The sequence below is a fragment of the Dermacentor albipictus genome, chromosome 3 (assembly GCF_038994185.2).
Source record: "Dermacentor albipictus isolate Rhodes 1998 colony chromosome 3, USDA_Dalb.pri_finalv2, whole genome shotgun sequence".
In the NCBI taxonomy this organism is placed as follows: domain Eukaryota; kingdom Metazoa; phylum Arthropoda; class Arachnida; order Ixodida; family Ixodidae; genus Dermacentor; species Dermacentor albipictus.
Genome location: NC_091823.1, coordinates 69,867,232 through 69,880,406, shown reverse-complemented (window position 1 = coordinate 69,880,406; position 13,175 = coordinate 69,867,232). Strand labels below are relative to the sequence as shown.

Here is a 13,175-nt window from a genome sequence, read left to right as displayed (position 1 = left end):
TCTGCTGTATAAGGTGATTCTCAACCTGAATTGAATGTCGAGAGCTGCAGGAGTGGGCTATTTCGTTACTCTGTCCTTGTGTTATTGATTCCATGTGGTCTGTTCTTACATGGTCAGCTCTTACGTGTTCCCACGTACGTTCTTTTGTTCTCCTTTCTTTACTGTCTGTCGTCCTTTCTAACATAGAAATTTTATTGTATGAGCCAGACTTTCAACAATTGAGCACAAAGCTTTGTATGCAAGCCAACGAATATAAATGCAGGCCATACGAATGGAACTTCCACTGTAATATAGCTACATGTATTGTCTTCCTTTTTAAGAAAAAAAATGATCTAATTCTTGATAAAGTATATGTCACGAAGCAAATTTTTCACGAACTGCATATGTTCCCAGCAAAGAAAAACGAAGCACTAGAAATAGAGCACTGAAATACCAGTTGGCTCAAACTACGCTTATCTTCAGCAATAATTAGCAGCTACCAGCACATGCAACAATGCCTTTTTCTCGGCAGCTCAATCGCTTGATTACAAGTACTTATTCCTATTCACATTCATTTGTAAAATACGCTGGCCGTCCCTGTGTCAGTATAGAAGTCTGAGCGTCCAGGTTATTTCAAGGGTGTGTCGTAGACTCGACAATGTGAAGAAAGGCTTCCTCGCCGAGCAAGTGCAATTACCCTCTTGTGGGCCACACAAAATCAGAGTTTAATCCACTCAAAGAAGAAAACTTATTGCGGTGAGGCCTCTTTATTTTATTTGCACGGCTTCGGTTCTGTGTCACCACAAGATCGCGCTGAGGGTCGTCAGTACTAAGAAGTCGCATGTCCCATAAACCGACATGACATATCATAACGTCAAACGAAATGTCAGCTTTAAGTTAATCAGACAACCTATTTGAAAGACTCCCGTAATGATTTGATTGTATATCAACGCAAGCTCACACGGAATGACAAAGACAAGCACTTTTGCTGTTTGATCCACTATAACATACGTCTAAAATGTAGCGCCACATCACCTAAATCGCCATCTTGTTGAACTTCGGTCTCTTACCAGTTCTGTAACTACAGTCTGCGAGACAAGCCAGCGGTCGGACAACACGGAGGTATAAGGATGCTTATCAAGGCGTCATGTGCACTTCCTCAACTAACTTTATCTATATCGACAAAATATATACCTGTCGAAATCGCTGCCCATCGGCCTTTAGGAGTCCTAATTCTTCCAACTCTTCCATATTTCTGTTATAAATCCATCGTGCCGGCTGAAGTGATCTTTCTTGTCTAGTGGAGGATATGTTTTGTCTCCCTCTTTTCATCATAAAGGCAAGGGTAGGGTGGCGGGCAGTACTGTTATCTCTATGCTGAGAAACAATTACACGCGCTATCCAGACGAGGAAGTAAGCGTTCGAAGTACTAGTGGATCAAGGCGACGCCATCGCTGAAGCTGGGTGACATCGCACTCTGACGCTTTCAAGTCGGAGACGCCGGACACATTCGCAAGGCAGATGACCATTTCTCTCAGGAACTGGCAGAGTTGAACCACTGCTTATCGCCGCTCGCCTGTGTCGTCGCTTCTTCCAAATATTTCACGATAAAATGAAGATGCGGGGTTTTCAGGCCACATGGCACTACCGGACTCTATATAATCACGGTCCCGGATATCGGTCATCATTTTTTTCCTACCACAAGAACAAATTAGCTCGAATGGCAATTATTACTCAGTTGAGTGTTAGAATGCTTTGATACGAGCGTCGGTCAGCTTCGCAGTATGCGAGGACTCAAACGCGAGCACGAAAAGAGGCAATCGTGCGTGCTCGTACCTTCTGGCCACCTCAGTGACGTTGACCCTTGACGGCTTCGACAAGCTTTCAGTCTTGTTCGCCAGAGTGACAGTGTTGCCGAAAAGGCAGTACCGGGGCATCGTCATGCCAACCACGCCGGCCGTGGCGTAGCCCGTGTGCACACCAATGCGCATCTGAAAAAGAAAGAAACAAATAAAGGTGCACCGCTGGGTACCTTATTAAATAAGTTGGTTGCCAGCCTGCGATATCGCGCGTAGTTCTGTCAGTTATTTCACGGGAGAATTCAACTTGTTGCAGTTGATTGCCCTCTCATTTGTGTTTGTTCAATGTTTTCTGGTCGCTTTCCAGACTCATTTAGTTTACTTTTTAGTTATGAATATTGTCTTTCCACGAAGAAAACGTCTGTCAGGTAGCACATGGCGATTCAGAATTAGGTCGCGCTACTCACGTGGTAATCATGTGTTAAGGAGAGTGGTGAAAAATTCTTTATGCACTTTTCTTATGTTGCGTTGCACAAACTTGTGTAATCATAGCACTTAATACCTGGAATGAAGGAGATAGCTATCATAGCATCATTTAGCTATACGAACGATTTTCACCTAAGAGCTGATTTGTTAAGGGTATCGAATAAAAATTCACCTTTTCCTGTTTTGTAATGGCTAGCACTTTCTTTAGAGTACGAAATTTGAAACACACAGTGGTTATGCGAGGGCAAATCAGAAAGCTTTTGCCCCTATTTTTTATTAGCCAAAATAAGGTCCATACAAGTACTCACAAATACACGTACTATTCTACGTAGCTTACACTATTTTTTTCACATAGTCCCAACACCAGTTCCGACATTTGTCCCATCGCAGCACTAAATTTCACATTCCGCTGGGGTAAAACCACCCCCTGACGTAGAACCACCGTCGGACTGCTGTCTTGGCTTCATTGCTGCACGTGAATCGCTGTACCGCCATGAACTTCAGCGGACCAAAATTGTGGAAAAATCCCTAAGGTCGAGGTCCAGACTGTATGGTCGGTGGTCCAGACTCTCCCAGTGAAATGACCGTAGCTTGTGGGCCGTTCTGAATGCTACATGTGGCCTCGCATTGTCGTAGAGGACAACGGAGTTGTCCACATCAAGAAACCCTAGGCGTTTTCGCCTGATGGCAGCCAGCAGACCTGACAGTGTGGAACAATAACTGTCGGCATTGATAGTTGCACTTTGTGGCATGAAATCCAGCAGTAGTGATCCTTGGCAATCCCAGAAGACCATTCACATCGCTTTCCCAGCAGAGGGCACTCAACAGAATTTTTTTTTTTTTTTACAGGCGAAGCTGCATGTTTTCACACTATGCTGTGCTGCTTCGATTACGGCGTGATATGCAGTATCGACGTTTCATCGCGAGTAACAATGCAGTCCAGGAAGCTTTCACCCTCCTCTGCATACCATTGCAGATAATTCAGTGAAGCAAACAATTGCTTGCCTTTCATCATGGCATGCAACTGCTTAGACACCCACCGACACGAAACGTTGCGGTACCCTAAGGACCCGTGAACGATGTCGCAAACACTCCCGTACGAAATGCCAAGCTCCCGGAAAATGTCCTTGAGGTGCACACGCCTGTCCGCTTTCCCCGTTGCATCCACGCGGGAAATGACAGTCAGCGACGCACGCCGCCTGCCCGAACGCTCATTGGCATGCAAGTCTCCACGGCCTTTTGCGAACTCACAACACCACCACTACACGCTTCGCAAAGCGAGGCACCTTTCTCCCTACGTGGGCTGCATTTCGCGGTGGATTTCGATGGGTGTTCGTCCCTTGCTCCATAGAAAACGAATCGCACTTCGTTGCTTCTACGCCCTGGACGTGTGAAGCACAACCGCCATCATCAACAACTGACAGCAGCACAGTGTCGGAGAGCTACCGGCAGATAAGTCCAGGCCGGTTCAAGAAAGGTCCACCGCTGGGAATTTATACGTTGAACTCGCCTTTACAGCCATACCTTGGCTAACAAAAATAAGGGCAATTACTTTCTCATTCGTCCTCGTATACACTTGCATGACACAAAAATATAGAACTCTTGGAGAGAAGAGGCAGTCAAAGATGCTACAAGGTTAATAATTATTCAAAATTTATTGACCCGATTTTGAGCCTGCTTCCAAAATTTGCCCGCGCCTCAGCTGATCTTTGGTTATCTTGGTGCTCCTACGCACGGATGTTAGCCATGTGAAACGCTTTTACGTTGAAACAGATTGGCACTAGCACATGCCATATGTAATATTTGCACAGCCCTAGACATAGTCGTCAATCTAGCATTCTCAATAAACTTAAAGGACAAGATCAGCTCGGGTATGAATTTGCTAGCTAGAGAAAGAAAAGAACGCCAACTACGGAGCTGAACATAATGCTCTCTTCTCTGCGTAAGAGCAAAATAATACTACTTTCAAGACACGTCATGAGAGGCATTCACTCAAGCTACGTTACCTGAATTGGCTCTCCGCTGACGGGGTTGAGCACGCTCTTCGTGGCAGTAATCATGTCGAGTCCCATCGCGACAAGCCGATCGGCGTGGTCCTCCACGAAGTCTGGCACACCGGCCACAACCACGTACGCGTCTCCGATGGTCTCCACCTAAGCGAACGGAAAGGACCTTTGAGTACAAAACTACCATTACAAGGCGTGATGACTCATTATGGGACAAAATACATCCTTGCTGCATCCACATTCATAAAACAACATTCAGAATACCTTCAAACTAGCAATAAATGTGAAAATTTTCGAAATACATGAGGTACGAGTAACAGCGAACCAATGAGACCATGTTTTTTTTGTTCGGCGACTCCAATAATGTTAACACCCAACGAAAGGCTTCGACTGTTACAAGCATCAGCACTACGCATGAAGAAAGAGAGAAAGGATGCATAGAAAGGCAGGGAGGTTAACCAGAGGTGGTTCTGGTTGGCTATCATGCACGGGGAAAGGAGTAGGGGGATAAAAAGAGAAAGAGAGCTGAAGCGACAAAGAGAGACAGAGAGACGAGCACAAACAAAACGCGTATACTATAGAGCGGAAGGGGGTGGCGTTCCTAAAGTCTATCGGCAAGGTCCGTAGACCACAGGAATCTTAGAAACGCGAATAAGGCCTTCTGCGCGGATGTTCTTTGAAAGCACTGGCCTAGAGCTTTTAGTTCTGATAGTCGATGACTGTCGTATTGGTCCACCGCTCTGCACATCACTTGCCTATCGGCACCATAGCGCGAGCAGACAAATATAAAGTGAAATGTAAGTGCTATAGGGTAGGCTGGCAACTAAAAGAATAGCTCCTTTAATGATAGTCTGGCAGCCAGTATTTTTGATGTTCAAAGAGCACATCGAGTTTGGCTTTTGACAAATAAATGTTGTGATGAGGAATGACTAAGGGATTATGTGGCTGCAACATCAAAAGGCCATGCCGCGTCCTTCAGTGGAAGCGAATGCTGGTGACCTGAGAGGTCTGCAGCCATTCACTAATCAGCCTACTTTTTCATTCCAGCCATGCTGCCAATTAAACGACACTGTATCAAGCCAACCGCCTCCTGATCCGGAAGTCAGCTACCATGCGCACTAGAAAACTCTGCGGAGAAAAGTAAAAGAATGTAACCAAAACTTTCTTAGCGGCGCCGAACAATGCCCTAATCAGAGGCGTACTGGACGTGGACGTGAAGCTGGAAGACAGTTTGCAATTTGGTGACGGGAATCGGATTGTACAAACTTCAATATTAGTGATGGGAACTACTTGCAGGTTTTGAGGGACGGGCATATTCACCTTATAGACTCCATGCACATTGGAGAGGTTGTCGAACTGCAGGTACAGCTTGTTGAGCAGGCGCACGATGTCCATGGGCGCGCAGCTTCCGCACATGTTGGTGAAGCCCACGATGTCAGAGAACAAGCACGAGACCGTCTCGAACTTCTCCGCTTCCACGGGAAGGTTCTGGCAGAGACGTATGGCAACCTGAAGAATGACAAAACAGGCGGCGTCTGGTGAGAGGAAAATTACGATAAAGAGCGCCACGCTACAGGCCGGGCATTCCAAAGCCAGGATGTACACTTAGCGTAGAAAGCGACCGCCGTCCAAATTATCAGGGCAGAAAACCGAGGGTGCCAACTTGTAGCACACCAATGGAGGTCCACAGCAGTAAAGCGTCAAATGCGGAATGTTGGCCGGTTGTTTCACACTCCGTCAAACGAATACGGGTTTCTGAAAGTGAGGCCTATCAATATTAAATCGCCGATTACTTCACGTCCAGAGGAGTGCCCTCACCACATGAAAAACCACAAATTTCTCTGTCCATTTTCAGCAAATATCCCCCCCCCAAAAAAAAAAAAATTGCGGATGTTAGAACATAAAACGCGCTTTAAACGAAGCAAGTATATCGACACAGGTAAATTACACGTTATATTAATTAAGCCAACACTTTGTTCATGCCCGACTCTTCCGCCAAACTCCTTTGTGTATTTCAATAACTGATATTCGTTCTGAGTGTGTTGAGCTTCTAAAAATTGGTTAGTCATTCTTGTGAGCTTTATCGAAATCATTATATACGTTCAATGCTGTGCAATCACACAATGCTTTGTAAAGCATGCCACTCTTTGATATCCTTTAAACGATTTCTTTGCTCTACACTCCTTTGTATTTCCATGTTAATGACGATATGTTTTAGCTATACTGCCTCGTCACGATTGCTAGCCCTGGCATCCAATACCGCTCACTACTTCGAAATAAATATAAGTGAATTGATTGATTGATTGATTGATTGATTGATTGATTGATTGATTGATTGATTGATTGATTGATTGATTGATTGATTGATTGATTGATTGATTGATTTATTTATTTATTTATTTATTTATTTATTTATTTATTTATTTATTTGCTATCGATCGAGCCTAACTTAAAGAATAAATCCCCGTATTGCTCACAGGGAAACCTAACAACTGTGAAAGCGCACTGAAAACTTTTTTTATGCATAAATATGATGTTTTCACAAAAGCGCGCGCTTAATAGTCGAGAGCAATATGCGACCATTTTTGTCACCGTCGGAGCAATCCTTATCACAGCAGGAAGCTGCCAACATTAGTGCGTTCAGCAAACGAAATTCCTTTCCGCAATGCAACCATCCAGACAGCGATGTGGTTAGATAGCTTGTTCAGGCATTATAAGCGCAGAAAAATTACCTTGCGAAAGGCATTTTAATGAACAGAAAACATGTCGGATTCGATGGAAACATACTACAGGAAATCAGCTAAGTTCAACAAATGCACCGTAAGGCAACAGTTGTGGAAGTGCATAAGCTGAGAGAACAACTAATAAACCTTAACCGTGCACTCGGTGCTAATTATGGACGAAGAGTGCGTTGTCACGGACGTTGAAAAGTAAGCAGAGTACTGGAAAGCGCTTTTTGTTTTTGTCTTCTTGTTTTATTTCATTTTTCTTCGGCTGTCGCACTCCTTTGGATTAAGCTGCATAATGAAATGCCATTCAGCAGCAGGGACCCAGATGCAAAACAATATTACGCAGGTGCAGTGTTGGGATACTGCCGTACCTTCTTTGTCGTCTGCTGCGCCGTCGGCGGAAACGACGCTCTAGCATATCACAGTCATATTACGGTGCTTCGGAAACTCTGTCATCAAGAACATAAATGCAAAGCGGTAAGGTCTGAAGTATATTCTGCCAATTTCCGAGTCAAAAATACTTTGGCGCGGGCCACATCCGTCGCTTGCGCGAAAGGGTTATTCGAGCGCTGATGCAGTTCTTGAACCGTGCCGGCTATTAGTGACCTTTATGACGTCGTCCTGCGCACCCTCTCACGTGACCACAGTGCTCACTCGTTCCCTATTTTTATCTTTCTATTCCCTGTTTTCCTCACTTCCAGTGCAGGGTAGCAAACCGAACGCTCGTCCAGTTGGCCTCCTTGCCTTGACTCTCCTTGCTTTCTCTCTTTCTTTCTCTCTCGAGTCGAACAAATGCGGTGAGTGAATACAGGGATTCCAACAAAGGATGTGATATCTTGGAGCTACTTCATGTCATAGTGATGTGGTACTAAAGAAATGCTTTACAGCAAAGCGTTGGGTGAGTAAATTTGCGGATTCTAAGTAGATATATGTGTTAAAATTGGCTCAGACTAGATAGGTTTAAAACAGCAAGCGTTCAGGTACACCCTATTACTTATGTGGAAAATATGAATTTAGTCTCTCTTCGTATTCTTTCTCATTGTTTGCTGTTCTTGTTTCTCTTGCAACTACAGGGGCAGAGAGAGAGAGAGAGGGAAGGGAAGACGGAAAGGCAGGGAGGTTAACCAGACTGAGTCCAGTTTGCTACCCTACACGTGGGGAGGGGAATGGGGAGTGAAAGAGGAAGAGAGAGAACTTAAGTGTAGGATGTCTATAGTCGGGCACTCAAGTCTGTTGCCCTCAAGTAGCGAAAAAGCGCTCGAACGGCTTTCTGGGCCAATGAACTGTGAGGCCAGGCTCCCAAGATCTTCGCTTCCGTAAATGGCCTGTCATCCAGTCTATTTAAGGCACACTGGAGAGTCTCACGTTGATTATCGAAGCGAGAACAGTGGCACAGAAGGTGACTGATGGTCTCTTCACACTTGCACTCAGCGCACATTGGTGAATCGGCCATTCCAATACGGTAGCTGTAGGAGTTGGTGAATGCTACTCCTACCCACAGCCGACACAGCAGTGTTGCGTCACGTCGTGGAAGGTTCGCTGGTAATGTAAGTTTCAGTGATGGGTCGAGGCTGTGTAAACGACACTTAGAGTTCTGTAGTGTATGCCAGCAACCTAACGTGATTGCACGAACTACAGGGGCAGTTACCAAGCGCAGTAAGGAGCTTCAATCATTCTCTTTAACAGAGCTCTTTAACAGAGCTACTGCCTAAGAGAAGCAGAAATGACAGTTGCATAAATTGAAAGGGAAAGTAAATCTTTTCCAAGCCCTCTACCTCTGCAGCCATCACCCAATAGAGATCACGACGATCGTTACTTTCATAATAATAACAAATGAGAGGTGCAGTCTTCGTTAGAAGTACCAAAGTTCATTTCTGTGAGAGCATCTTCGACACCCGAGTGTATGTAAGGTGTTTATGAGAATAACCAAATTTTACGAACAAAGATATGGTGCATCACTCTGTTCTAATGAAGCGCCAGCTACTCCTCATCCCATAAGTGTATTTCAACAGCTCGCGTGATGTTGTACACGAAGTTAACAAAGTACGTTAGCTCCACAATAGGTATAGTCCCCTTACTAATGTTGCCCACGCAAGCAAAGGGAGTCTGCTTCTATGCAGTCGAAAATTCAGCGTGCTTAATCCATCAGGCATGAGTTTCCGCGTCGCTTTAATATTTAGTCGGCTGTGGCTTCGAGATAACACACTTGAGTCCAAGCATCAAAGTTTGGCGTCCTTCCCACCGAAGCCATGGGTACTTTCCGGAGGTGTTCTTCAGTTACATTTCACGCATTTCTTATTAACGCTGGTTCTCAGTGCCTCCTTAATAATGCGTTCAAACTCGTCTTCATAGGCTCGTCCTTATCTACCCAGAGCGATCGGTGAGCGCCACCAGTTTGCTTCGGCTAGCTTCGATGTCCTTGAGTATAGTCTATTCAAAAACCGTGAAGAGATAGAGCGAATTATGGTGGAGGTTTGTCAACGCATGCTTACACTCAGCGTATGCTGCACGTTATGAACGGCTGAAAAGAAGTCGCACCTTGTTTATTAACGAAAGCGGCGACTCCATTTTCATAATCTGCACTAGCCTTTCACCACGGAAACAATGCCAACCATGCCTCAGAAGCCTCTTTTCAAGGCGATTACGGCCTAATGAACTGAAAAGCGTTTTTCGGCTTTCAGAAACTAAAGTGTTGCCTGACGGACTACGTCTGTGTTGTGCACGTGAAAATGGCGAGAGTGGGAGAATTACTTGTATATATGTACGAGGAAACGTGTTGTAGACGCGTACAGAAAGCACTACTCCCATCACAGACCAGCATACTACGGTTTAGCTCGTATCCATAGACTTGGAAGCATACAATTTACATGCAGTGTGTTTCCTATCATAAATGATAAGCAGCACTGCAAATTTCTGCAGAATAGTGACTGAGGACTGCATAACTGAACACACATAGTAGCTGCTCCTAGCGTCATACCTTTACTTTTCAAATTGGAAAAGATAGCCAACTCCAGTGATTAATTCGGCTCATGAACTTACTGCGGCAGGGGCGTATTCTCACAGTGAAGACCATATAATATATATATATATATATATATATATATAGTCATGTAATGAGAAGCCAACAAACACTGACACCAAGATATATATATATATATATATATATATATATATATATATATATATATATATATATATATATATATATATATATATATATATATCCGGGCATTTCAAATCAAGTCCCAGGCACATTTGGGTTAGGGACGCCCCTCAGCATTTATGTCCCCTTCCCCCCCCCCTCAGTGCAGCGTAGACAATTTGACAATTATTCTGGTTAACCTCTCTTCCTTTCCTCACCTATTATCTTTCTCTCCTCTAGTTTGCACCACTTTTATCACCCAGTAGCGTTAAAAGAAAACGATACCTGCAGCGTTTGAGCGGCACCAGCCTCAGGAACCAGCGAGATACACCTGCGGTGCACCCCTGCAAAGCTCATTTTCTCCTTGACTTCTTCTCTCTCCTCCCCCTTTCCCTCAACCCCTGTCTACGGGGTAGCAAACTGGATGCTCGTCTGATGGGCCTTCTTGCCTTTGCTCTCATTGATTTTTTTTCACTCCCTCTTTCTCTACGTCGGTGGCTCGTATCTAACTTCAAGGCTATGGTGTAATCGTCTTGTCCGACATCCATCGAAGACATCTTGATCGCATTTGTTGCAGATGAAGAAGTTCAAGCCTACGGAACTTCTCAAAACAGTTTATATTATGTTCATGTCATCAATTTATTTTGATGTATTTGCAGAATATTGCGAAATTAAAAATGAAGTGCCAATTTTAGTACTGTACAACTCGGAAATGAAATGTACGCCGCAATTCTGTTAATTATAACTATGGGGTAATCCAAGGCGTATAATATTGATGTAATATACATCGCTCTGAATGTGCTACTAATTTATTAGCACGATCACTTCGGACCTTGCGTAGACGGTTTAGCAGTTTAGCATCAGCTCCGAACTACTGTAGCATATTTTTGTACCTTAACCAATCTAAGAGATACAGTTTACATGTTTGTAAGCTGCATCGCTTGCAGTTACATCTATTTTCAGCGCTTAGTTACAGAGCTGTAAACATTGTGCATCAATTTCGATACTGTATATATACTACCGGATTTAGCGTTCCATCTTGAATATAAACCCAGGGATCATAAAAACTCAGACGAGAAAGCTAGAAAAGTAATGCGGACAAAAACCCATCGCAACAACTAAATCTTTCTCTGTCTCTCTGTTCAATTTAATAAATATTGTTCGAATTAGTGAAGCTTTCGTCTGACGACAAAAATTCAGCGCTGCAGTCCCGTAGGAGGTTCACATTTCTTCCGAGTATCGTCCCCTCCTCTTCTGTCATTAATGTAAGCAATAAATTCAGGGCAAGAATATAAAGATCGATCGATGAAACTGGCAAATTATTATGCATGGCTTTACCGAAATTGTCGCCGGAGTAACAACCAGAGCTGACCCTACATGCTTTGTTTACTGTATCGGACACTGGCGAAAAGGCGCTTGTGTTTTTGAGGAATCTACGCATGTTGCTCCTCCATTTTATTGACTAGACAATGTTGCATGTTTTTGATCCTGATAAAGATGTGCAAGCCGCGCCTTCTAATTACCGTTCATTAACACACAGCAGGCGGTGACCTAGATGGTGATTTCGGTTCACGGACCCACGTGCTGTTTCCAGCATTGTTGAGTGCTGTCCCCCTTCATTAGCTTAGCCTGCAACGTGCTCGAGTGCTTTTTACCCGCAAACTGGGGTGCTCGAGACGCGAAAAAAAAAGTATAAACACAACAAGGCTCATTAGTACACAGGGTGCAGCGCATAAAGGAAGCCTTCACCATTTCAGTTTGCAATCACCGACGCTGTAAGCGGCGACCCGAAAAAAAATTTCTGATTTCGTTTCCCTAATCTAGTCGGAGAATAAAACGTATGATTATAAATAGACGCGTAATGAGAGAAGCTCCCGAAATCTGAGCACTAGCTTAGTAATGCTTGGTATGAGTAGCTTATTGTCTAAAGGTGCCTGCACGCGTCGTAACATGCGTTGGGGTGCTCCTAATAGCCTCCTAGATCTGCGCTTCTTCTTTTTTTTTTTTTTTCAGCGCCTGAAAGAAGGGATTCGTAAACACGAACCAAAAGGAGAAAAAAGAACATCGTAGTGTTATCCGGGATCCGTGTTTTCGTTCTGCAATTGACAAAAGTGGTTTCTAAACACAAGCGTAAGAAATAATGAAAAGATAATGTCGGAATCAATCGTAAAAAAGAGGCACCTCTGGCCAGGATAGAGCTCATAAGGTGTTGCTAATTTACGCTGTGGACGTACTACGGTATAAAAAATGTCAAAGTAAAATTGAATCATGGGGTTTAACGTCTCTGAGCAACACACAGAGACATCGCAGTAAGAGCCCATGGGCTATTTTGGATGGCCTAGCATTCTTTAAACGGCCCCAAACTGGGTTTGCAAACATATAAGCGTGGCGCGGAGATTACGTGGTGGCAATCGCTAAAAAAATTAATTCTGGGGTTTTACATGCCAAAACCCCGATATATGATTGTGAGGCGTGCCGTAGTGGGGGACTCCGAAATAATTTTGACCAACTGGGGTTCCTTAACGTGCACCGACCACATGGAACACGGGCGTTCTCTTTCCTTTATTTTATTTTATTTTATTTACTTTCTTGCATTACGCCCTAATCGAAAAGCGGCCACCGAGTTGGATATTTTATCCCGTGCACTCGAGCTCAGTACCTCAACGCCAAAGCCACTACACCACCACGGCGTGTGCGGCGGCAAACATTTCTGCAAAGTGTCAAACACTTGCCACCGAGCGAAAGCAATTTCTACCTCAAACAGAAGCCCGGCCGTCCTTTCTCACGAGCGAGCCCCCCTTCCACTAATTTATTCAAGGTCACACACACAAGTGCATCTACGTAATTAAGACGAACTACCTGCAAGGTCACCGATTTTGGCACTTGACTGCGGCAAATCATTCAATGCAGAAGTCGCAATACCGCCAGTGAGACTGCTCCACGCAGCACGAAAATAAGGAAAAAGAATGAAAGCGGGAGCAGGGGAGAAAGGTCCACTGAAATGTACACGCAACTAATGGGGACGAGATTTATG

General features: G+C 44.3%; 2 protein-coding genes across 2 annotated transcripts in view; one reads left to right on the top strand and one right to left on the bottom strand.

The window, feature by feature from the left end:
- The window catches only part of LOC139057709 (uncharacterized), a 531,286-nt gene that overhangs the window by 370,819 nt on the left and 147,292 nt on the right, over window positions 1–13,175 (top strand). The window lies entirely within an intron of this gene.
- LOC135914320 (guanylate cyclase soluble subunit beta-1-like) overlaps window positions 1–13,175 on the bottom strand; it is a 112,513-nt gene that overhangs the window by 14,686 nt on the left and 84,652 nt on the right. The window contains exons 8-10 of the mRNA XM_070535576.1: window positions 5,591–5,779; window positions 4,271–4,417; window positions 1,816–1,970 (exon numbers count right to left, since the gene is read on the bottom strand). Of these exons, the coding sequence (XP_070391677.1) occupies window positions 1,816–1,970; window positions 4,271–4,417; window positions 5,591–5,779 (491 nt within the window). The remainder of the gene's footprint in view (window positions 1–1,815; window positions 1,971–4,270; window positions 4,418–5,590; window positions 5,780–13,175) is intronic.